Here is a 22,856-nt window from a genome sequence, read left to right on the forward strand (position 1 = left end):
ACAGGGGCCAACAGGGTAGCCTAGCTTTGTTTAGCAGCTTTAGGAAATCCAGCAGCCATTAAGAACACACACAGAAGATGTTTCTAAACAACAAAAAAGCAGACAACGCAGAGCCTCCTAAAGAAAAAGATTCACCCTCCTGCTTGGGAAGATGCTCCAGCATTTTTTTCCCCCTCCAGGAGCCCACTTTATAAAGCCAACTTCATTGATGCAAGGTCAAGGAAAGTGTTTTTATCAAGTGCCTTCTGCCCAATTTACATTACAGGACAACCCACGCTCTCATTTGAGGCCATACAGGTAGCTCTTATCCTAACGAAGACACAGAGGTTAGAAAACGACTTATGAGAAAAGGAAGAGAAAGGAGTAAGTCAGCGTCTCCTGCTCAAACCCTGCCATCCTATCAAATTTGCACTCCAGCTTATCTATGTTCTACTTAAAATCTTCCCACTCGTTCTAACACTGTTCCCTGGCATCTAATGAAGACGCCTGCAAGGACTTGCTTTGGACAAAAGAAAACAGGCCTAATTTTTTTAGCCGTTGTGTTAAAAATGTCTATCTTCAATGAAAGAAATCATGATTGAGTATTTAGTGAGAATTAATTTGAGATATCCAATCTCAATTAATTATGGGACCCAGCGTGGTGGCCTAGCAGCTAAAGTCCTCGCTTTGCATGCACGCCGGTTCTAATCCCAGCAGCTCCACTTCCCATCCAGCTCCCTGCTTGTGGCCTGGGAAAGCAATAGAGGACGGCCCAAAGCCTTGGGACCCTGCACCCACATGGGAGACCAAGAAGAGACTCCTGGCTTCAGATATGTGAAGCACCGGCCGTTGCAGTTACTTGGGGAATGAATCATCAGACAGAAGATCTTCCTCTGTCTCTCCTCCTCTCTGTAAATCTGACTTTGCAATAAAAATAAATATTTTTAAGTGATTATGCCTCATATTTAAGAATGATGTGAAAAGCATAGTTTTTTCTCTCAAATATCCATGACTCAGATCACCAATTTTCTTGTTCTACATGTACCACAATTTTCTTTTCTTGTTTTAAAGACTTTTTTTTAATTAGAAAGTCAAAAGTCAGATATACAGAGAGGAGGAGAGACAGAGAGGAAGATCTTCATCCGTCTGGTGATTCATTCCCTAAGGGCTGTAGCAGCTGGAGCTGAGCCGATCCGAAGCCAGGAGCTTCCTCTGGGTCTCCCACACGGATGCAGGGTCCCAAGGCTTTGGGCCGTCCTTGACTGCCTTCCCAGGCCACAAGCAGGGAGGTGGATGGGAAGCAAGGCTGCCGACACATGAAGTGGTACCCATATAGGATCCTGACGCACACACAAGGTGAAGACTTTAGCTGCTAGGCAGCCACACAGGGCCTGGGCACCATGATTTTCTCGATGTAAAGCCCCTAGTTATAGATAGAAGAAAAAAAACCCATTTGATCTTCTCTCCTAAATTTATTTTCTAGGCCAACAATATTTTTGTATCTTAGGAATAGGGAAATAAACTTAGTGTCATAGAGAATAATGACCACAACCCACACAGTTTCCTCAGAGGAACAGTCACACTTTCTATTGTTATTAGAGTCCACTGAATCCGTTTCTTGACCATTTATGAACTTTATGAACTAAAGAAAGACAAACTGTTGATCAAGATGCGTCATTGGGTTGTAGAAACAATGTAGTACATACAATCAGCATTTAAAAGTTGATATGAATGGGAAATAGCAAAACTCACAACATAAGGGTATTATTTAGTGAAAACCTTTGTTTTGTGTGTGTGCCTATGTGTTTATGCTAGATCTCAGTAGAAGGATACTTCTAACTGATCATAATATAACACATTTAAGAAATTCTAATCAGAGGCCAGTTCCTGGAGTCAGAGCCCCTGACACTCATTATGTGAACTTAGATGACATGACCTCATGTGAAAGATAGACCTGATGATAATATCTCAGCTGGTGTAGTAAAGGCAGACGAAAGGGACTCAACATTTTTAAATTACATTCTAAGGCAAATGTTTAATTAACATGGAAGCAGAAACTAGTATATTTCCAGTATGCTGGAAAGGGATGGAGCCACAGTATGTGAGGTGTCAATAACTTAGACAAATGTGTTTGCTTTCTTTTGTGGAACGATCTATCGGGGCCACTCAGTCCCTTTGGTACAGCTCCCTGAATAAACTTAATACACAAAAAACACTTTGTATTAGACACCCTATCCCAAGACTTGTTTAAAAAAAAGATTTATTTATTTCTATTGGAAAGGCAGATATACAGAGAGGAAGATCTTCCATCCGTTGATTCACTCCCCAAGCGGCCGCAACACCAGGAGCCAGGGGCTTCTTCCAGGTCTGTCACATGGGCTTAGGGTCCCAAGGCTTTGGCCCATCCTTGATTGCTTTCCCAGGCCACAGGCAGGGAGCTGGATGGGAAACGGGGCTGCTAGGATAAGAACCAGCATCCATGTGGGATCCCAGCACGTGCAAGGTGAGGACTTTAGCTGCTAGGTTATCACACTGGGCCCCCAAGATTTAACAGACAAATAAAAACTCTAGTCATTCTTACGCAACATTGAATAAAAACCAGTTATTCATACATCATGTTTCATCCTTACCATATAGTTTGTAACTCTCCAGTAAGTGACACTTTCGTAAGATTAAAGACCTTTTGAAGCATCACAATTATCTTAACTATGGAAACACTCAAACTCAAGCACATGCCAAAGTTCCTCATCTGTAATTGTTGTGATTATACGAAGAAAAATAACCTTGTTCTCCAGCATGAAAACATTTAAAAAGTGAAACTATTCTTTAGTTTACACTTGTATTCTGCCTCTTCTTGGCACTGAATTTGTGCCCAGGCCCCAAATTCTCAGTAGAGGGGAGAGAAGAAAAGGAAGGGACCCTGCAATAAAGACTGGGTCCAAGAAGCTATGGAAGAGTAGCTAGTTGTTGGTACCTGAATAGAAGGCTGAAATTGTCAGCAGCCCCTAGAATTGAAGCCAGGAAGAAAGCTATTTAAAGCAACAGAAAGGTTTTGACTTTAGGTGCAGAGATGAAGTAGAGATCTGGATAAAACAGCAGGAAATGGAAGGAAGAAAGGAAGGAAGGAGGGAGGGAGGGAGCGAGAGAAGAAAGGAAGGGAGGAAGGGAGGGAGGCAAGGAGTGAGGGAAGGAGGGAGAAAGAAAGAAGGTAAATGGAGATGGGAATGGAGGAGAGATCTGACGGTATTATCTAAAAGATGAAAAACAACTTAGTCATTGTCACTGAAGGATGATCCAGCACTTACTGATGAAAGCACAAGACAGAAGAAAGCCACAGTCTCGGCCAAAGAAATAGCTCTAAAAGGCAGGGCTGTGGTGCGCCCAGCTAACCTGCCCCCTGCTGTCCCAGCATCCTTTCTGGGAGCACTAGCTTACATCCCAGCTGCTCTGTCTCCTGAACCAGCTCCCTAGATAGAGACATGAAAACACAGTGAAAGATAGCCCAAGTGCTTAGGTCTCTTCTGTCTACATTGCTGGAAACCTGGCTTTGGCAAAGACCAGCCCCAGCCATGGTGGCTACGTGGGCAGTGAATCAGTAGACTGAAGATCTCTTCCCATCATACCATATCTGCCTTTCAAACAAACAAAACAAATATTAAGAAATAAATAAGCAGCTCCAGACATGTCTCAGGGTACAGGCTACCAATTGGGGAAGGCAGAAATATATGGGAACGAAAAAGAAAAAATATTACAACGTTTTGCAAAGCCCCATTATGGAGTTGGGATACAAATTAAGTTCTCCCTGAGAAGGTTAAAGGTAGACAGGGCATAGCACATTCAGTAAATTAGGACTTGATCTGTGACACCACAAATGTATTTTGTGGAACATTCACAGAGAAATGAATAAGGTTCCTACCACATTATCATTACAATTGTTTTTCATGATATATTGATGACAAAGGGCACCACTTCCATTCTGCCCACAGTGCATCGCTGGCGAACAAGAAAAGCCAAAGAAAGGAAGACAACAATCAACTGCTACCCTGTTTACCCAGGACAGCTCTAACTCCTGCATTGTCCCAAGTCATTGCTTTGACATTCCCGCATTGTCCACTCACTTGCTCTGCCCTTCTGTCCATTTCATTGAGCTGGAGCTTCCAGCAGCAACTCTAGAAGAGAAGAAGAGGTGGAGGAATGGGGAATGGAGCATGCATGGCTCTGGCAAGCCCCCACCCCAGATCCCAGAATCCAAGGAGAAACCACTACAGAGGCAGAAGACATCATGCTGGCTGTTGAGTTAAGAGTGCTGAGCCAAATCCACGCCCTATGAGGCCCAGTGGTGAGGTGCAGGGCACTACAAAGAGACTGGAAAGCTCTCGGACTTTGGAATCAGATCTGGGCTTGGAATCCCAGCTCTACCAGCGAGCAGGAATAAACTCGGTAAATTACCTTGTGTGCTTGATTTATGTACTCAACTGTAACAAAACTAACAGTACCCAGACCTCATGGTTAGGAAAATAAGATGAGGTGACCTAGAAGAACACCCAATACCTCACAGGCACTTCCTGCATTCTATTTTCCATCTTCTCAGACTTGTTAGAAAACCCAGAACAAGTTCTGTCGCTGCTGAGAGCAAGCTCTGCCTAGATTTCATAGCTGTAGTCTCCCTATTATTATAACTGTATCACATAAATAGGGAAAAAATGTGCTGGTGCAATGAGGCATGAAAATATCTGCCTTTGGATTGTCCAAATCATCATCACACAGATATACGTAAACTTGACCCTGGACTTTGCATATTCAAAACATTTCTTGATTAGCTAATACAGTAGTCATCTACAATAGCACTAGGAAAACAAACATTAAATGTGTTTGAAATGGACACCTCTATAAAAAACATTCCATGAAACCACATAAAGTGTTCTCAATCTTCTCAACAAAAGTATTTGTATTTTTGAAAATTTGATCCCAAACACAAGCCACAAACTGGAGGAAGGAAGACAGCATCTTAATACAACCAAAAGCTGAGCCCGTTTTGCTAAAATTGCCCTCTTTATAAACTATCAGCATCTTAATAATGATTCAAATAGATCTAAGTTACTAGTAAAAGACCACAGAGTAAAGAAAACCTTACCCTTTTAAAGTGGCTCCCAAATTCATCTGATTCCAGGTCATGCACTCAAGCTGGGAGGTCATTTGATATAAATTGTCGCTGTTAGGAAAAACATCCAGAGTTAGAAACATAACCACAAAAAGCCAAGTGCTTGTGCAGTTTTTAATTGTTCTTCTGAGTCCAGACCTCCAGGGTCCTCCAGGGTCCTCCAGAATGATAGACTACATGGGTCTGAAATGGTTTTCCTTTCATCCCTCTGATTTCTGCAGTTATTCACCTCACACCAGCAGAAATGACGTGAGAGTAATTTGGAAGGTTTTTTTAAAAAAAAAAAAAAACCAGTATAGCAAACATAGAAGTTTCTAAAGAGGTATTAAACTTTGGAGGGGAAGGAGCTAAAGGGAGTGAAACTTCGAAAGGCAACACAGGCTGGATAACTCAACATTAAAGTTAAAAGCTTGGAGCTGAGAGTAAAAAGACAGCAGATTAATTATTCGTGAAAATACCATTAAGTTGTTTTAATCCAAAGGATAAGTATCATGTGGATTATGAGGGTCTGAAAAGTCAGAGTGATGGGTGATGGATGACCTAATAGGCAAGGATGTGACAAGCAAAAGAAAGGGAATGATAAACCCTACCCAGCACCGAAGGAATCATTCTCCATATGTTTTATGATCCTCACACAACTCAGATGGAGGCAACCAGGGGGGTGAGGAGGTTGGGAGGCCAAACTCAGCTCTAAAAGGCGAAACAAGCCTCCACCACTTAGATCTAGATCTCACAGAGGAAAATACTTCCCATGTAAGCCAACCAAAAGTGATTCTCGACCCCTTCATATTTAATCTCATTCCTAGAAAAACGGTACATAAACCAATGGCCAGACATGTCCTAAACTGTCAAGAGTTACTAGGAATAAACTTGGGCCTGAACTGAAATGGTTAATTATGCAATTCGAGACCAAGGAGATTAATGGCCTGTCTGAGACCCCTTGGTCTAAACACATTACAGAAGCAAGGTTGTACTCCACCTTCACCGCAGAAGTGAAAGGAGATAAGAAGGATTCAATATTGAACATGCCATTGCAGACTGCAAATTCTGAACAACCTCTGTCTTATCCCAGCATTCCTTTGGGTTGCTTCATCCAGACAGAGGCAACTCCAACTTCTTAACTCAGAGAGGGTTTTCTGAGGCCAACTAAATGGAGAACCTGGGGAAGCTGTGATGGAAATTACAGCACTGTGGAATAAATGAATACTGTGTGTTCTTTCTACACAGCTTGATAAATCATGGTAGGGTCCATCTGACTCTGGTATCATCACTCTGAAAATGATTTGGAACTCCTTAGTGCTGGGTATACAGGAGAAGGAGGAAGTCAGATTCCAGGGGTGGGGGGTGATCCTGCATATGAAAAGTGAAGTGGCTTGAAACTCAAAAAGTATGTGTAGTTTCATTAGTCAGGCTATATCTGGACCCCATTATTCATCCCCATGTCTGACTGGCTATTATGCTACTACAATATCCTTCATATCAATGAAAAAAAAAATGATTAGTTTCCCCTGCAGCTTCCCCAGTTGCTGCAGCAGCCCGTGCTGGTCTGTGCCACTACATTTCGCAATTCCATGAATTCTTGCTGTAAGGCTGGTATAATTAATTCCTGAAGGACCCCAACTTTTATTAGAAGTGCCAGCCTGCAGCATTGACCACGGGAGAGTTTCTTGAACTTTCTTTGAGCTGACAGTTCATTAATAAGCAGCCTCCTCCACAACCTCTCTACTGGTGTTTGTTCTCCTGTGCCTTTTCATCAAGCAATCCATTTATTAATCTTGCCATTAATCTCGCCCAACAGGCATTGTATTCCCCAGGCAGCTCTATATTTTTGTCACTAATTTTTAAAAAATTGTTTGCCAGCTAAAATCATTCAGCCCCAGTTGACAATTTTCCTAGGCCCTGTTGGGATGTGGGATCTTTCTGAATTATTTCATCCTTGCATTAAAACTAAGGAAATGTTCAAGAGGTCAGGAAGTAAGGTGAGTGACGTAAGTTTATGCATAAGAGTGAATGAATTTCAAATATATAACTTTATGATTTAGGATTCTTACATTATCTAAAGAATACTTTGATTCCTAAAGATCCCTGTAAGGGGTTATCACAAAAAAGAAAAATATTTTCAGAGCCTTTCCGTGGCTCCTGGGACACAAACTTTTTTTCTCAAATATGGGGTCTATGTCTTACATGTGAAAAAAAAATATATATATATTCTCTTAATGTTTAATAAATCCTCTGTATTACACTGTCTAATGAGGTAGCCATTGGTCACAGGTGACACTGGAGCACTTGAAATATGACTAGCATCACACAAAGAAATGATTACACTTTGGGTCTGGCACTGTGGAGTTAACAGATAAAAGCTGCCACCTGCAGCCATCCTATACAGGCACCAATCTGAGTCCTGGTTGATCCATTTCCAATTCACTAGTCTTGGAACCCCGCATTCAGGTGATAGAACTGGATGATGCTTCTGGCTCTGGCCTGGCCCAGTCCAGGTAGTTGCGACCCTTTTGGGAGTGAGCTATTGGCTGTAAGATCTCTCTTTTTCTCCCTACCCCTCCTCTCTTTTTATGTAACTCTGCCTTTCAAAAATACATCTTTTTTTTTAACGAGTTGAGTTAAATACAAAGTTCTAAAAATAATTTGAGGTGGGCATTATGGTTCAGTAGTAAACCACCACTAGGGACATATGCATTCCATAAAGAAAGTGCCTCAGTCAAGTCCTAGTTACTCAGCTTCTGATCCAGCTTCTTGCTAATGCACCTTGAGGTTAGCAGATGATGGTTCGACCACTTGAATTCCTGTCACCCACATAGGAGAAGAGGATGGAGTAATTAGCTCTGGCCTCTCCCTGACTACTGGGAACTACTGAACCAACAGATGGAAGATCTCTCTTTCTCCCCCTCAATCCTACTTATTCTTTTCAAATTATAATATATAGCATCTATGATGCTTCCATTGGACAGTGCTAATCTCTGAGCTATGGGATATGAAGCAAACCAGTTCAACCCCTGCACCTCAGTTTCATCATCTGTCAAGAAGAATACTAATCTCAAATTTTACAGCAATATAAATGAGGCTCAAAGAAGGTAACACCTCTCTGAAGATAATATTAAAACTGCACTTCATTTTTCTTCTTACCTATCCAGTTTCATATAGCACTTTCACACATGCTCAACCTTGATCATCACAACTTTGTGAAGTATGTGTAACTGGGATCCCCAGATGTGGACTAGGGCTCAGAGAGCTGCCTAACGTTGGCAACCACACCCTGTCCCACTCATCTGAAGGCATCCTGGCATTCGTTGGCCTGTGAGCTTTATCCTGGCACTATACAATAGCAACAGTAAGAGACAAGTGTCTGGAAGCGAAAGAGAACAAAACAGCATGATGACATACTCTGTCTCTCGGAAGTCACAATGGTAGGCGATGCCCAAAGCTTCAGCTAACTAAGGTCACTACTTATTTTCTGATTGTTGTCCTGATGGCTCCGTCTGCAAAACCTTAGTTGGGGAAAAGGGAGAGAACAGCTTGCAGAAAATCCTCTAGCTGCTAGCAGGTTTCCTAAGGCCAGAGATAGGATCCGAGTACAGTTTTAACCACATCCTGTCTTCTGTTGATTGAGGTTATGTAAAAACCCAATCAGTTCATCTGACTGCACAACTTTTCAACTAGGAATCAGTGACAACAGTGATAGTAACTGCTGCTGGAGGAATGACAGAATGTGGACTCAAGCTAAAAATACTGGCCTCCAGCAATGCATACTCAGGCCACGATCCATTTGGGCAGTCAGTCAATACCCAGCAATCATTAGGGAAGACCACAACATGAGGCAGATGTTTGAGGAACATGTTCCATCTCTGGCAAGTGAAGCATCCAGTTGTTGAACAGCCACAGTAGGTGTCGGCCACCTCATTCCCAGAGGAGATCAGATAAGTAGCGGTCACGTAGGCATTTCAGCTGCAGCCGCCAACTCTGCCTGTTCGGAAGTGAATTCTCAAACTGCAGGCTGCAAGTTACATTCCCAAAGTCACGATGTTCTTTATATACTTTTAAGTAGAGCCTTTTTTTTTTAAAAAAAAAAAAAAAAAGGCACTTGTTTCCTATGTAAGAAATGTTTGAAGTTGGAGGCAAGAGAGAGAGAAAGAGGAAAAGAAACTTCTATAACTGGGATTAATGCAAGTTGGAGTAAAATAAAAGGAAGTCAGTCCTAGCAAAAAGGGGAACTTGAAAGGAAATCAGTAGTAGATCATATAGCGTTTGTTTTGGCCTGGACTGTGGTATTACCGAGTTCTCGACCTCTGCACAAAAAGAAAGGAAGAAAAAAAAAAATCCTCTGCTATTATCTAGCCCAGAACTCCCCCACTTTCCAAGTGAGTGTGTGATTCAAGCCCATTTTCATCATGAAGCATGTTTACTATATTCAGCAGAACAAGGAAGAAAAGTTCGTGTCACCCCTGGAACAGATCCATGTAATCTGGTTGAGATTAAGGTTCTCTCTGCACGTGGTTGCTGGCTGGCAAAGTAACATTTGGTTGTAGAAGAGATCAAATCAAACATCTAAAAATTATCAAAGATAAAATTTATACAAAGGGGCAAGGGTGAGAAGAGAAGGAAGAAGACAGAAAAAGAAAGCAGACCAAACAAGAAAAAATACGCAAAGAAGCCAGCATCCGTGATCAGAGATCTCTACGTTTCCAGCTCCCGCGCTGCTGGAGGCCCCTGGGGGATTAGCTGTACCTGATAACCCAGACTCCTGCACAGGGGCTGCAGCCAGACATCCACGCAGCCCTTTCCTGTGCTCTTCCCCCCTAGGCGCCTTGGAGGCTGTCTGCCCTGAAATTTCTGCCCAGCAGGCTACAGCAAATAATTATTTCACAGCCACCCTCTCCATATTGTCATTTCTTGTAGGCTCACCAGCTAACCAAAGCCAAACCCACTGGGATTCGATCTTTATGGATAAACACTTGGTTGGCATGAAAGTTATGGGGATTATTTGGAGCTAGATTTTTTTTTCCCCTTCCCTGGAGACAAATTCAATTCAAGCTTATGGCTTTGATGACACTGCCTATCACCCCTGAAGTCATTTCCAACTTCTATCTTCTACCTACCTAAATGGCAAACAAATACCAAAACTGCACTGTGTAAGGCATGCATAGATACACAAGCAAAGAGGTATCATTAAGTCTGACTCTATCGTCCTGGGCTCAGGCTGCCACTCAGTGTATATCAATGAAGAAACGCAATCCCAATGGACTGTTGATCCTAAGACTCCCAGGAAATGCTGTGGCCACTCACTCAGTTTTGTGTTTCTTGTTTCATTTTTTTTTTTTTTACAGGAATGACAACCTGCTGGAAACAGGTTCCCCTTTCAACATCACTGTTTGTGAGTCGTCAGAGTTCAGAATTCAATTTATTCAGCCCAATAATTACTGCTCCCAGAGTTGGAGCAGTTGTAGCTGCTCAAGGCCGAGGTGCAACAAAAGGAACCATTCTCATCTAGGTTGGCTGCACAACTGCTAAAGAGGGATATGCAAATTACTATAAACGAGAAGAAAGGAAAATGACTAAAATGTCAAAACAAAACAAAAATCAGTGTGCAGGAGATAACTTTTAAATGCAATATAAAGGCTAACTCTTCAAAGTAGCTGTGAAATTCACATCATGAATTTGCTGGTCAGGGACCAGGAACTCCATGAAGGCCAGCAAGCAAAAGTTGCAGCAGGAACTTGGGGAAGAAGAGTCAAGGGAAGGAAGTCTAGAAGTCCCAGGCAGCTGCCTCTCTTAGACAGAAAAGTTGGGGGTGGTGCAGCCTGAGCTTGGAAGCCTACCTGGACTTGGGAAGGAGAGCTCATGGAGGGAGGGGAGACTCTGCTCAAAGAAACACAAACCAACATGACCTGGAACAGTCATTCCTCCTGAGTGTGGATGAACGGAAAAAGGGTCGCTGGCCTCACACTCTTTAGGTACCTGGACAGAACTTCACCCTGACATTCCTGACCACTGGGAAAGACGCAGCCGGAGGATATGGAGTGGAAGACAGCTGCTTTGTGGGTCGAGGCTTCAGCAGAAAGCTCAAGTCTGCTTCTGACAACACTCGCCTGGGGAAAATAATGCCCTTAAGCCACCAAATTCTTTCCATGAGGTGCTATGGATAAAACTAATGGATGGATAATAGGAATTTACAACTGTGGTAGAGGAAAATTTGCTGTAGCAAGACTGTGGACAGGTGCCATCCTCAGAAAGAGAATGGCAATTCTCTATCCAGAGAGGGAATGGCACGCAAAGGGGAACAGGATAGGTTCCGGAGCCTCACTACCTGAAGATGGCCACCAGTTCTGCCCCTCATCCTGTCACACTGGGGAAATCCACCTCTCAGTGCCTGTGCCGCCTTCTTTGTAAAATGGGGTAGGCAATCTATCACCCACTTGAGTCATGATGTGGATTAGAGAGGTTCACAGTGGTGCCTAGCACTACGGAGTCTATGACTGTGTTATAGAATGTTACTCATCAGCAGAAACGCTGCCATGGACTATGGAAGGGGAACAGCCCAGGTAGGCAGCACTGAATGTTCCGGAGTGCCTCAGTCGTTCAGCACCTCGATGGGCTTTGAACCCAGAGGGACTGAGAACTGAATCCTACTACCGATTCACTTGCAGTACAACCGGCAGTAAGTTACTCCAAGTCTCTGAACTTATTTCCTCATCAGTAAAATGGAGATTATTATACCTGCCTCACAGACAAGTCAGAAGGAGGAAATGAGAGCACTGAGTACACAACATGCAATAGAGCCAAGTTAGTATGTTACATCAGCTCACGCATGCATCCCGCTATCGTCACTGGTTCCAGAGAGGTCAGCGCCTGGTTGCAAAGGTCTTGGGGACCTGTAAAAAAAACCTTATCCTTCTTCAATATCTGGGAGTTGGGGCTATAAAGGATGACAAAAGTCACATCCCTACTACTTCCTATAAGATAACTGAGGCATTTCTCACTCACACAAATGTGTGTAGCTATCACTTCTCGAATCTGAGACGGGAGAGAACTGGGCAGACTGGGAGAGAACTGGAAAGAACTGGAAGAACTTTGAGAACGTCCTCAAAGCAAACTCACAGGCACACTGCCCATTTTCTGTGAGATGGCTAACCACTGCCTCTATGTCAGATCAAACAGGGAAACCAGATCCTGAGACAAAATAGGCAAATACTACACAGACGGAGGGCAGGGGCAAAGCAGCTGCAAGGTTGGCCTCAGGAGGTCAAATCAACAAAACAAACCAAGAAAACACACAGATACCTTTCTGAAAAATGCTGCTACTTCAGCCAGCAGGTAATTTAAATTTGGTTCTATTTTCTATGCTCCAATAGTGCATTCACAGAAGCACATGAATACGTTTTAAGAATGTGGAAATGATGGAAATTGATACTGCTGCAGTAATGTTGCCGTACAGACCCCGACTTTAAAACATTCTCATGTTTCCCTACTCATCATTACCACAGAAATACTACTTGGAAAGTGATTTGAAATCACTGTGCACTTATGATAGGTGAAGCATTCAAGACTCTACCCACAAGAGTCAGAAAGTTGGTTTTTGTTATTTGTTTGTTTTTAAGGTGTTACACTTTGGAAATCATTCAAAACGAATGTTGAAACTCACGTAAAAATGAGACCAAAGAAAATTCCAGAATCAGAAATATTTCTGAAAGATGAATCTGACAAAATTGCTTTACAGTGGTCAACTGGAAGCTGGATTAGAAGACACAAAACCCAATCTAACTTTGCCTGCTTCTATAGCAACCACAAACTCAACCCTAAGTCAAACTCATCTCAGAGATGGATTAGAGAATTGGTATTAAACAGCTGGGGGTGAGGGGCAGCGCAGGCTGATCACTGCACCCTGAGCTCCTCTCCACAGTCCCACACGGTGCGTGAAGACTAGCAGGCTGCAGGGTAATACCGCCAAGAAGGTGCCCTGGGCCATCCCAACAGGACCCATCCAGCTCAATCCACAAGGATCCAAGGCCAAGGAACTGGGCTGCCTTCATCCAATGGGGAGTGGTCAGCACTGGTGGCTTCTAGAACAATCCTCACAGCAGTAACACCCTGCCATGGACAGGAACAAAGAATGGTAATGGCTTGGTTGCCACTGCTCTTTCCCCACCAGGAAAGTGGGTGCACATTAGAGAATGGGTGTGAATTCTGCACCCATGTCAGGGACTTTGTCCGCCCAAGGAAGGCACTGAGGTGGTGGGCTTGGGATAGAGCCACGGACCACCTATGTAAAAAGATAACTGGTTTCTTGCTCAGGAAAGGGGGGAAGATTTGGAGGAGGCATAATCATTCTACCCCTACCTGCCCATTCCGTGGGCATCTTTGCTGTGTCCTAAAAAGCAAACAAAAAGCCGGTGACTTGCCATCCTAAATCCAATTATTATGTAGTATTTTTCAAGTGTCCCTAGTCCCAAGTCTCAGGTGGCAGAAATGAAAGACCCTGCTCCTTTCCAGAAACTTCACAGAACCAGGGCTCCCCCTCGGTGCAGGGAGAAGTGGGATGCACTGCCGCCACCCCTCCTCCACCTGTGCGATCACAGGCTCCCCAGGCTCAGTCGTGCCCCCACCCAATCTCCCAGGGCAGGCGCCTTTCCTTCCTTCATTACCTCACTACCTCCTTCCCTTGACGTCAGCCCCGGGACCCCGCGCGGGCTCGGAGGGCGGGAGGATGGGGATGGGCTTGGGGCCGTCCGTGTCAGGATCCCCGCAGCACCCTGGAGGTGGGGGTGGCTATGAGGTAATGCGCGCCCAATCCCCTGCCGCGTCCCCACCCCCGCCTCGCGCTCGCCGGGGTGTGCGCCACAGTTACTAGGCAACCCTATCGGAGACGCGGGATGCCGGCCAAGTTCACCCAAAGTTGAAGAATAAATTTGGAGGAGAGAAGGTGGAAGGTGGAGCGAGAGACGGGAAAGAAGCTATGGGGACGCGGGGTGGAGACGCTTGGAGGGGAAACACGCTGGGGCTTCCGTCTCCTGCCAACAAGGAGGGGAGCGTGGGCCAGAGCCGTCCCAGCGCTGGGTCCCGCTGCGCCCAAGGCCAAGTCTGCACAGAGGCCAGGGTCCCGCCCCAGCACACAGCCGAGCCTCTGGAAACCAAGTTCACAAAGCGCCATCGCAGGCCCCGATCTCTAGAGGGTGGTGGTGGAGAGAAGACTGTGGTCCAGGCTACACGCCCTCGAAGCAGTCTGGCCGTTGTGGCCAGCAAACCTGGGCGCACAAGGAGGGCTTGGGGAATAAGAAACGAGGAGGGGAGCTAACTCCTGGCGGCTCACCTTTTGTTGTAAAGACCCTGAAAAAAAATAATAATAACTTCTCTGGGAACTCTTGAGCTCCAGCAACAGTCATTACTCCCGTTTACGCACCAAATGAGAGCCAAAGGGGGAACGAGGAGTGGAGCTTTGTGCTTTCATTCCCTTGGCGAGGCCGGGCGGGATGAAGGCGGCCGGTGCGCTCAAGGTTTCCGCAGGCCTGGATGTCCCGAGTCGGAGGTTTCCTCACCCGTTGGTTCGCGCCCTCCCCACAACCCCATTTCTAGAGTCCCAGGCGCGACCCCCGGCGCTTCCTACCTGCTGTAAGGCGTCCGCAGCAGCAGGGCCTGGCTGCCCGTGCAGCTGTCGGTGGGCGTGTGGCAGCCGTAGACTGGAGGCGGCACGGAGTACTGCTGATCACCTGCCCAGAGAAGTGAGGACAAGGGTGAGCGCCCCCACAACTGGGAACCCTGGGGCGGGGTGCCGGGCATGCAAGGAGAGATCCCGAAAAACGGGACGCTCCCGGAGAACCCTCAGGAATTGGTTGAGTGGCGCTTTTCCAAACGTAGTTGGAGATTGAAGAAGGCGAAAAAAAAATTTTTTTTTAAGGAATGAGAGTGAAACTGTGCTAATTATTCCCAAGGTTCCTTTACATGTCTTCCCCAATTTAGCTGGCAGAGGCGTTACATGGAGAGGGGGAGGGTGGCGTGGTGCCAGCGCGCTTACCCAGCGATCCCTGCTGGCCCATTGGGTCCTCGTGCTTGAAAGAGTGGTTGGGGAACTGCGCCGCGTGGTGCGAGGGCGTGTGACCGTAGCTGGGCGTCCCGTCGAAGGTGACCGTGCTGTATCCTGCAGGAGCGGCAGAGAGGGGCACAGGGTCGAAGGGGGCCCTTGGATCGCATAGGGTACCGCCAGACCCGCCCCCCCCCGCCGCCTTTAGATCTCACGCCACCCGTTCCCGCAACTTTCGGTGGGCAGCCGGGTCTCCAAGCCTCAGGACATGACCTCAAGAGGGGTTCCCCCATGGTCTCCCGACCCAAATGCTGGTCACCAGGCCTTTCCCAAAATTATGTTCGCCTAGCTCTTCCTTGGTGTCTGCCTCTTCTGCTCCGAGAGCCTCTCGGCAAGTTAAGTGTAAAAGCTGTCGCCTGCGCGGCGGAGAAAGTTGATTCTCCCACCAAAACAAACACCGCGGCTCTGGCGCAGGGCAGCGCGGGGCGAGCGAAATGAATCTGTTCCGCTGACCCCGCGCTGACTCGGAGCTGTAAATCAGGGGCCCGCGCACCAACTTTCATTAATTACTCCAAGCCAGTGAAACGGCCTGCGTTGTAAATAGAGAGAGTAATTACCGAGTAATGTTATCTGTCTGGGGCCGCACCACCCGACACCACTACGCGCGAGGCCCTTGGCAAAGGATGGAGGGGGCGTCCCTTCGCCCCCTCCCCCACCGCCTCCGACCACCTGGGGCTCACTGCGGTGGTCAACTTCCTTGCTTTACGGAACAGAAAAAAAAAAAGTCTTATACGGTGTTTGAGATTGTGTCTTGTTTCTCAGTTTCCCTGCCTGCCCAGAAACCCAAGACAAGAGCCTCCAAAGGTGAGAAAAGGAAGACGTTTTTTTCGCTGGAGAACATTCGTTCTTGATTATTGTTGTACAATCGTTTTAAACCTCCCCACCCCTTCTTGGTAGCTGTTGCCACCTCTGCGAAAAATGCATCCTCTGGCTAAAAACCAGGTCTGATCCCAAGGAGGCGGAGGGAGGCTCTTTCAACGCGCGGGATTCCCGTAGCTGTGACCAGAGATCCAGCCGAGCCATGGCAAGCGAATACAGCAGGCAGACGCTGACATCCGCTCTCACACCTCCACCACCAGCTCCATGTCCACTGCAGGGTCTCCAAAATCCACAGAACGCCCTCCCCCAGCCCAGGGGGTGAGGTGCAGGGAAAGGCGCCCCTTCCCCCCATTTTTGCATGAGTCTGACCACAGTTCTGCATCGTGCGTGTGTGTGTGTGTGTGTGTGTGTGTGTGTGTACAAACGAGCGAATTGGAGAACAGGGGCCATTAGTTACAAACACCTTCGCAACACACGCAGCCACCCGCCCCAAGAAGAGTGACAGGCCAGAGGGTTTGGGGTGGGAGTGGGAATACTCCATGCGGGAGCGGTCCATATTTAACTGGGCTGTTAGAGGCCAGGGCGTTGAGTCTCACGCATCAGCAGGGAGCCACAGGAGTGTGTCTGACCAAAGAAAGAGGGCCTCCACTTCTGCCCTATTAATAGGCGGAGATAATCTGTGCCCGTGTAGCCATTAGGTTGGGTGCGCAAGCTGGGGCTCCCAGGGAATTCCCTTCTGAGCTCAGAAACCTGGTTGTATTTCAGACTCAAAGATAAGCTGTTTATAAAGGAAAACTGGCTTCCAGCACTTGACATTACCCACAGCGAAAATCGAATTTCTATAATACTCAAAAGAGAGAGAGAGAGAGAGAGAGAGAGAGAGAAACAGAAGTGAGGGGGGAAAGCGTATTCTAGACGAACCCTTCTCCATTCTTGAACCGCTGAGCAGACAAGGACCCAGGGGTACCGCACGGTTTGGAGAGGTCGGCTCCGCAACAGTCCATGCGCAGCGAGCCAGTGAGGGCTGCGGTTCCAGCGGTAGCTCCCGCGCTGGCGGCGTTGGCTCTGCGCCCCAGAATTCAAGCCCAAGGATGCCGGTGCCTACTGTCTCCCCCCGACCCTCGCCCCAAACACGCGGGTCTCGCGAGGTAGGGGCTATGCTGGAACCCTCCCTTGGATTTCCCTAGACAGGTGGTGACGAAAGCGCATGCTGGACAGACAGAGTAAGGGTTCTTTTAATTAGAAGCTTATCAGACCCAGGACTGATTAGAACGCGCTGTCCCCGGGAGGCGTTAGGCCCAGAGCAGAGGGGGCGGGGGCGGAGGCCGGGGAAGGACCAGCTGCCGGTGGGAAGGCGCAGCATGTTCAAAGGTTCCTTGCACAGGCCTTTGGAGCGAGAGGCTCTAGCTGCCAAGGTAGCGCCTTTCCCACGGTTTGTCCTGGCCCTCGAAGGGGGCGCAACCTTGAACGCGCAGAGAGGCGAGGGAGGAGGCCTTCCCCCGCCCGCGCCTGCGGAGGAACCCGGGAAATGGCCTAGGCCTGGCATGGGGTGCGGGGGTGCGAGGGAGGGGAGATGGGGGAAGCAAAAAATGGGATGGATAGCAAACTCAGCTCAGCCAGGAAGACTCTGAGCCATCTGAAATGCAATCCAAAAAAAGAAAATCTGTTCTCCGACCATGCGGCCTGAGGGGGGCGCCTTTGGAACTCTGACGAAGTGGTCTTGCCAACAAACCTGATGATCTCAAGGTTTGGTCTTGCTAGGGCCCTGCCTACCATCGGGCTTAGGGGAGCAGCAGCTGCCTGGGAAGCAACCTTTAGCCCCTTGCAAAACTCTGCCTTTAGTCCTAAATTCTCACCCCACCTGTGTCTTAACAAACCTCACAACTAGTCTGGTGCCTGGCCAGGCAGGCATAGGAAACCCATTTCAATAGTGAGGCCAAGATCCTTGGAAAAGAGTGCAGTCTGGGTGGAAGCCCCTAGCTCTGCCCCAGACGGAGTCCTTCTGCACCCATCTCATACAGCCTCTATTTCCTCATCAAGAAACAAGGAGCTCTGACAGGCTGAGAGCTTTGAGACTGCGAATCACCTTTAACATTCAGTCTCCGGTATCTGGAGATCAGGATACCAGCTCTATTGAAGCAACGTGGTATAGGGAAAATGAACAGGTTTATGAAGCTGTGGTGGGAGGGTGGAGACTAGGAAGTGGCCCACCAGCACTGGCCCCTGTCTGTGCGCCATGCCCAGGCACACTGCCTGAGGCCAGGCATCCAGACACAGCCTCCTTTGCTTCTCCTGGTGTTTGGCCTTCATCAGGGAGACTGCTTCCACTAGCCCCAAACCATGAGACCAGGTCCTGCCTTCTGAGGGAGCTTCAGGAACCTGAGACATAAAAGTCTAATAACGAACATGGACTCTTGAGGCAGAAGGGCCTTCCTTCCCTTTCTGTCCACTCTGGGTTGGGGACACATCCTCTACAGCTGCCAAGGGGGCTCCGCCGACTGGGCCTGCTCAGCCCATTTCTGCCGCGTTGTTGAATGAAAACCCAACTGGGAGTTGGAAAGCGGTGGCTTGCAGATCAGGATCCCAGTCTGGGGCTGGCTCCCCACCTGCTCCCCTTCCGCACCCCCAGGTCCTGTTCTCACCACTGGCTGATCCTATCCACCTGAGAGGTCTAGGAACTGTCCCCACAAGTGTGTCACCTGCTGGCTGCGAACCCTCAGCTCTGCTCCGAAGGCAAATGGACAGAACCTGAGCACCAAACCTGCTTGCTGACAGAAGAGTGGCTACGCCACAAGTGATGGAGCCCCGATTTCACAGCTCCCTGTTGAATTTGGGTGCACTCAAAACAGGGATGATGGTGCAGCAGAATATGGTGTCCCAGGGGTTTGGACATGAAGCTTCTCAGGTCTTTTCCAACACACAAACGTGTGCACACAACGGGTCACACACCTTCGCTTCTGCGATGTGTTTCTAACCCTAGGGGTGGTAAGCCAAGCTGCTGTGTCCCCGGTGGGGTAACCCATGCTACGGGGACTTCTATATTCCCCCAATTCTTTCAGGGCTGACCCAACCTCCATGCTGCCCATCCACGCTCTCCTTGGACCAGAGACGGTAACTGGAGATTGAGCCAAACGTAACACCAGCCCACGGAACAGGAATCTCGGATCCAGTAAGCGCACACATTAATTTCACCTTCTGAGAGATATATAGAGGAGAGGACCCTGGGTTTCCCTCACATTCCATGGCAGACAGATTGTTCTGGATGAAAAGGACGGTTTTGGTTTCAGTGGAGCTTCTGATGGACCAGGTGCTGCTGGTGGCCTTGAAGGCCCTGGTTTAGAAGACACAGTTGAGAACAGACAGCCAAGCTCTTCTCCGTGCCTCCGGAGTCTGATACCTTCCAGGACACAATGTGAACTCTGCCCCTGCCATCCCCACTCATTCGGGAAACATTGAAGCCTCTGCATGATTTGCTCCAGGAAAATACATCTGCCATGGGGTTTCCTGCATCAACCCGAACCGGCTTAGGTTCTCCACAGTAGAGGAGTGCAAAGAGGGAATGAATTAACGAAGGGGACCAGATCACACAGGGTGGGTCTGCGACGGTCGCGAGCGGGAGTGTGCCCATAAACCTGCCCGGCTCTCACCCCCTGGGTCTTGGAAAACTCCCCCTGGCAGAGCCTCTCGTTTACAATAAAGAAAACCTACACTCCCTTTACACCAGGGTCCCACACAGCTGGAGTCGGATAAAACGGGTTTTCCTCTGTTGCTAGATGTCTGCGAAACAGCCATCCTAGGAGCTCTCCACGGCTCGGTAAAGCCACCTAGACACTCTGCCCTGAGGGGCCCACGAGGGGCCAGCGTGTGCTGACACCATCGGCATGGCCGGGGAGCTCTAGGGCCTTTGGGAGCTCTAGGGCCTTTGGGCCTTGGTGCTGGCCTTTGGACAGCACCAGATGCTCCATTTAGTTTTGGTCCCGCTCCGACCTCGCGCTGTCCACACGTCTAAAATGTGCCCATGCTTTGGCATCAACCGGGTGGTGCCTCAAAGCACCAAAACCTTGCCCGGAGGCAAAGCTGCACAGACGGCACCGGTTCCCTTTCCACTCCGTCGGCACGCGCGGGCCCACAGTCTCGGGTTGCGAGGGGTCCGCGGCGACCTCCCGGCTCCCGCGAACAGAAGGGTTGGCTCCCGGCTCTGCGGAGCGGCAGAGGATGCCGCAAGCCTCTCCCCGGCCGTTGCTTCCTCTATCCCCCGACAGTACCTCCGGGGAGGCAGCCGTGCGAGAGCTGGGATCCGGGGAAGAGGAGGAGAGAGGTCGCGCGTGTCGCCAGCGCCCCGCGAGCAGGGGGGCGCTTCCCCAGCCTACTCACCCTGGTTACGAATAGCGGGCTGGCTCTCGAGGCAGCTGGGCAGGTAGGGCGCATTGGGGAACATCCTGGCCTGGCCCGAGGAGGCCTGGCTGGGCGGAGGAGGACCGAAGGGTCCGTAGCGGCAGGCTCCAGCGGTGCCGGTGAACTGGCCCGAGAAGTGGACGGTGAAGGCGCTCAGGCACTGCTCCTCGTGCGGCTCCGCGCCGCCCCAGCTCGGCTCCTGTTTGATGAAGGAGTGAGGTGGCGGCGGCGGCGGCGGGGGTGGCGGCGGAGCCGGCGGCGGCGCGGGGCCGCCCAGCGAACCGTAAGCCGAAGCGCCCGGGGGCGCAAAGTCCAGCACGGGCGCCCACTGCGCCGCGCCGCTCACGGGCAGGGCGCAGCCGCCGCCGCCGCCCAGCGAGGGCACGGCGGGCAGCAGCGCGTTCAGGTCCCGCACGTCGGAGCCCATCGGCGGCAGCTCAGCCCCGGCCGGCCCGCGGCTTCTCCGGCCCTGCGGATGTTCGGAGCTAGCTTCTGCAGCTCCGAACTTGAGCCAAACGCCGCTCGGGCCCCGGACTCCCGGCTGTTCGGACTCCGCCAAGCAGACAGCGTGCTGAGACGCGGGCTCCGGAGCACACGTGGAAGCCGGCTCCGGCGGCGGGAGGAAGTCCAGGTTCGTGGCGAGGCGGCGGCGGCGGCGGGGCCCGGCTGGACCCCGGGCAGCGGTCCCGACACTGGGTGGCTGGGTAGGTGGGTGAGTGGGTGGGTGCGTGAGTGGGAGGGAGGGCGGGAAGGGGGGGAGCCGACAGACGGTCGGGTTGTGGAGAGCCCCCGGGTGTGGGCGCTGCCTTGAACTCCTTACCCCAGCTGCCTGGCTGCCCCCTGCTTCCCAAAGCTCAAATAAGAGGGGCCGGCGGCGGCGGGGGAGGAGGAGGAGCCAGGAGGCTCGGCAGCTCCATTCACCGCCAGCCCTAGTCGGGCCTGGCGGCGCGTACTGCTGCCGGGGGCGCCCTGGCGGAGGGTGGGGGTGGGGGGCGGGCCCGAGGGGGCGTCCGTCCCCGAGACCCCCTCCTCTCCCACCCGCCACGCGCGCTCTTAGCCGGCCTTTGCGTCGCAGCCCTCCCCCCACTTCCCCATCTTGGCCTTCGGGAAGAGTGTGGGCGCCTCACCGCCCCGGGGCGAGTCCCTCCAGGTGAGCAGTGCGTCCCCCTCAGTTTCCGGACGCGTCGGGGAGTCAGATGGGGGGTTGTTCAAAGAGTGCAGAGGGCGGGTTGGAGGGAGGGGCAGGTGGGCTCCCAGAGGGCGGGAACTTTGAGGGAAACGCCGAACGAGGCGGATTCCCTCAGACTGCGCGCCCGGCGACTTGGCTCTTGCTTTTCCAGCCTTCGGGCCCTAACGGTGTCCGTCACCTTGGGGTCACTGTGGTGGAGAGGGGTGGAGGGGGCGGCCCCTGGAGGGGTTCTGGGGCTGAGGACCCAAGTGCCCCAGCTGGGCATCAGTTCTGCTATGTGGGGGCGTGTTCGCTGCTCCGGGAGTTGGTTACTTGGCGAGGCTGGAGTCTGGAGGGCGGTTGCCGCCTACCTCTAGTCGCTGTCAGCGACCTGTAGATCTTCTTTCTCGTGAGGAGTTCTGCTAAACTGGGAAATGGAAGCTAGATTTGCGAGGAAGGGGAGTGGGGAGAGTTTGGAAGCGTTGCTGGAGGAGCGAGGTTGGCTCCTTGAGAGCACCAGGGCCAGCGCGGTGATAGAAAACTCAGAAGTGGGGCAGGGAGAGCAGTCCCGGGCTCTGGGTCCCAGGCAGCGTTCACGCCGTGGCGGGTTGGGGAGAGGCTGTAAGTTGACTTAGCCAAATCAGACTCTTCGGTCCACCTAGTCACTCTTGGAGAGCCCCGCACCCTAAAGAAGGTGTTTGTGGGTTAGTTTTTGTTCTGTTACTTCTTCTCCAGGACAAGCTTCCATCGGGCAAGGATCAGGGCCGGGAGCCCGAAGTGCGGGGAGCGTTTCAGGGGGGCGCGTGGGAACTCCCGGGAGCGCCCGGAGGCAGCGGCGATGGCGCAGCCTGGGACTGCCAGGCGCACGGAGCAGGAAGCGGCCGGCTGCAGGGAGGCCCCGCACACCAGGCCAGGGCGGGGACCCACCACTCTCCAGCCCAAACTGAGCGGCCGGTAGTTGCAGTTGGGCCAAGAAGCGCAGTGCTTCAGTAGCCTTGATCTATTCCAGCTTTGATTGCTTTGAGTTGAACTTGCATTGTGTGAATGCAGTCACGGTCAGTTCCACCTGTGGACCCCAAGCGGATGCGTGCTAAGACACACTACTGCGCACAGTTCCCTTCTGTTGGGGTCGTGTGTGCGTGGAGAAGGCGCGGGAGGCGCAGTGGGTAGGGGTCGAGTGCGTGAGTTCGTTCCTCACGAACACTTCCATGTATTGCATTTCCGTTGGACTTCATCTCTACTCTGCC

The 22,856-nt window shown here is 50.1% G+C and overlaps 1 protein-coding gene across 3 annotated transcripts in view; it reads right to left on the reverse strand.

Annotated features, from left to right (window-relative positions):
* Positions 1 to 21,262, reverse strand: part of WT1 (WT1 transcription factor) — a 46,111-nt gene extending 24,849 nt beyond the window's left edge. Inside the window, exons 1-5 of one of the 3 annotated variants that reach the window (XM_040980304.1) lie at positions 20,421 to 21,262; positions 15,162 to 15,284; positions 14,754 to 14,856; positions 5,114 to 5,191; positions 4,098 to 4,148 (exon numbers count right to left, since the gene is read on the reverse strand). In XM_040980304.1, the coding sequence (XP_040836238.1) occupies positions 4,098 to 4,148; positions 5,114 to 5,191; positions 14,754 to 14,856; positions 15,162 to 15,284; positions 20,421 to 20,868 (803 nt within the window). In that variant the 5' untranslated portion in view covers positions 20,869 to 21,262. Of the gene's footprint in view, positions 1 to 4,097; positions 4,149 to 5,113; positions 5,192 to 14,753; positions 14,857 to 15,161; positions 15,285 to 16,967; positions 16,978 to 20,420 lie in introns of those variants that run through there. The other 2 variants (XM_040980305.1, XM_040980306.1) reach the window with 2 other exon arrangements.
* Between the last annotated feature and the right edge of the window lie 1,594 nt (positions 21,263 to 22,856).

The sequence above is a fragment of the Ochotona curzoniae genome, unplaced genomic scaffold, assembly GCF_017591425.1.
Source record: "Ochotona curzoniae isolate NIBS_2020 unplaced genomic scaffold, NIBS_Ocur_1.0 contig_3432, whole genome shotgun sequence".
In the NCBI taxonomy this organism is placed as follows: domain Eukaryota; kingdom Metazoa; phylum Chordata; class Mammalia; order Lagomorpha; family Ochotonidae; genus Ochotona; species Ochotona curzoniae.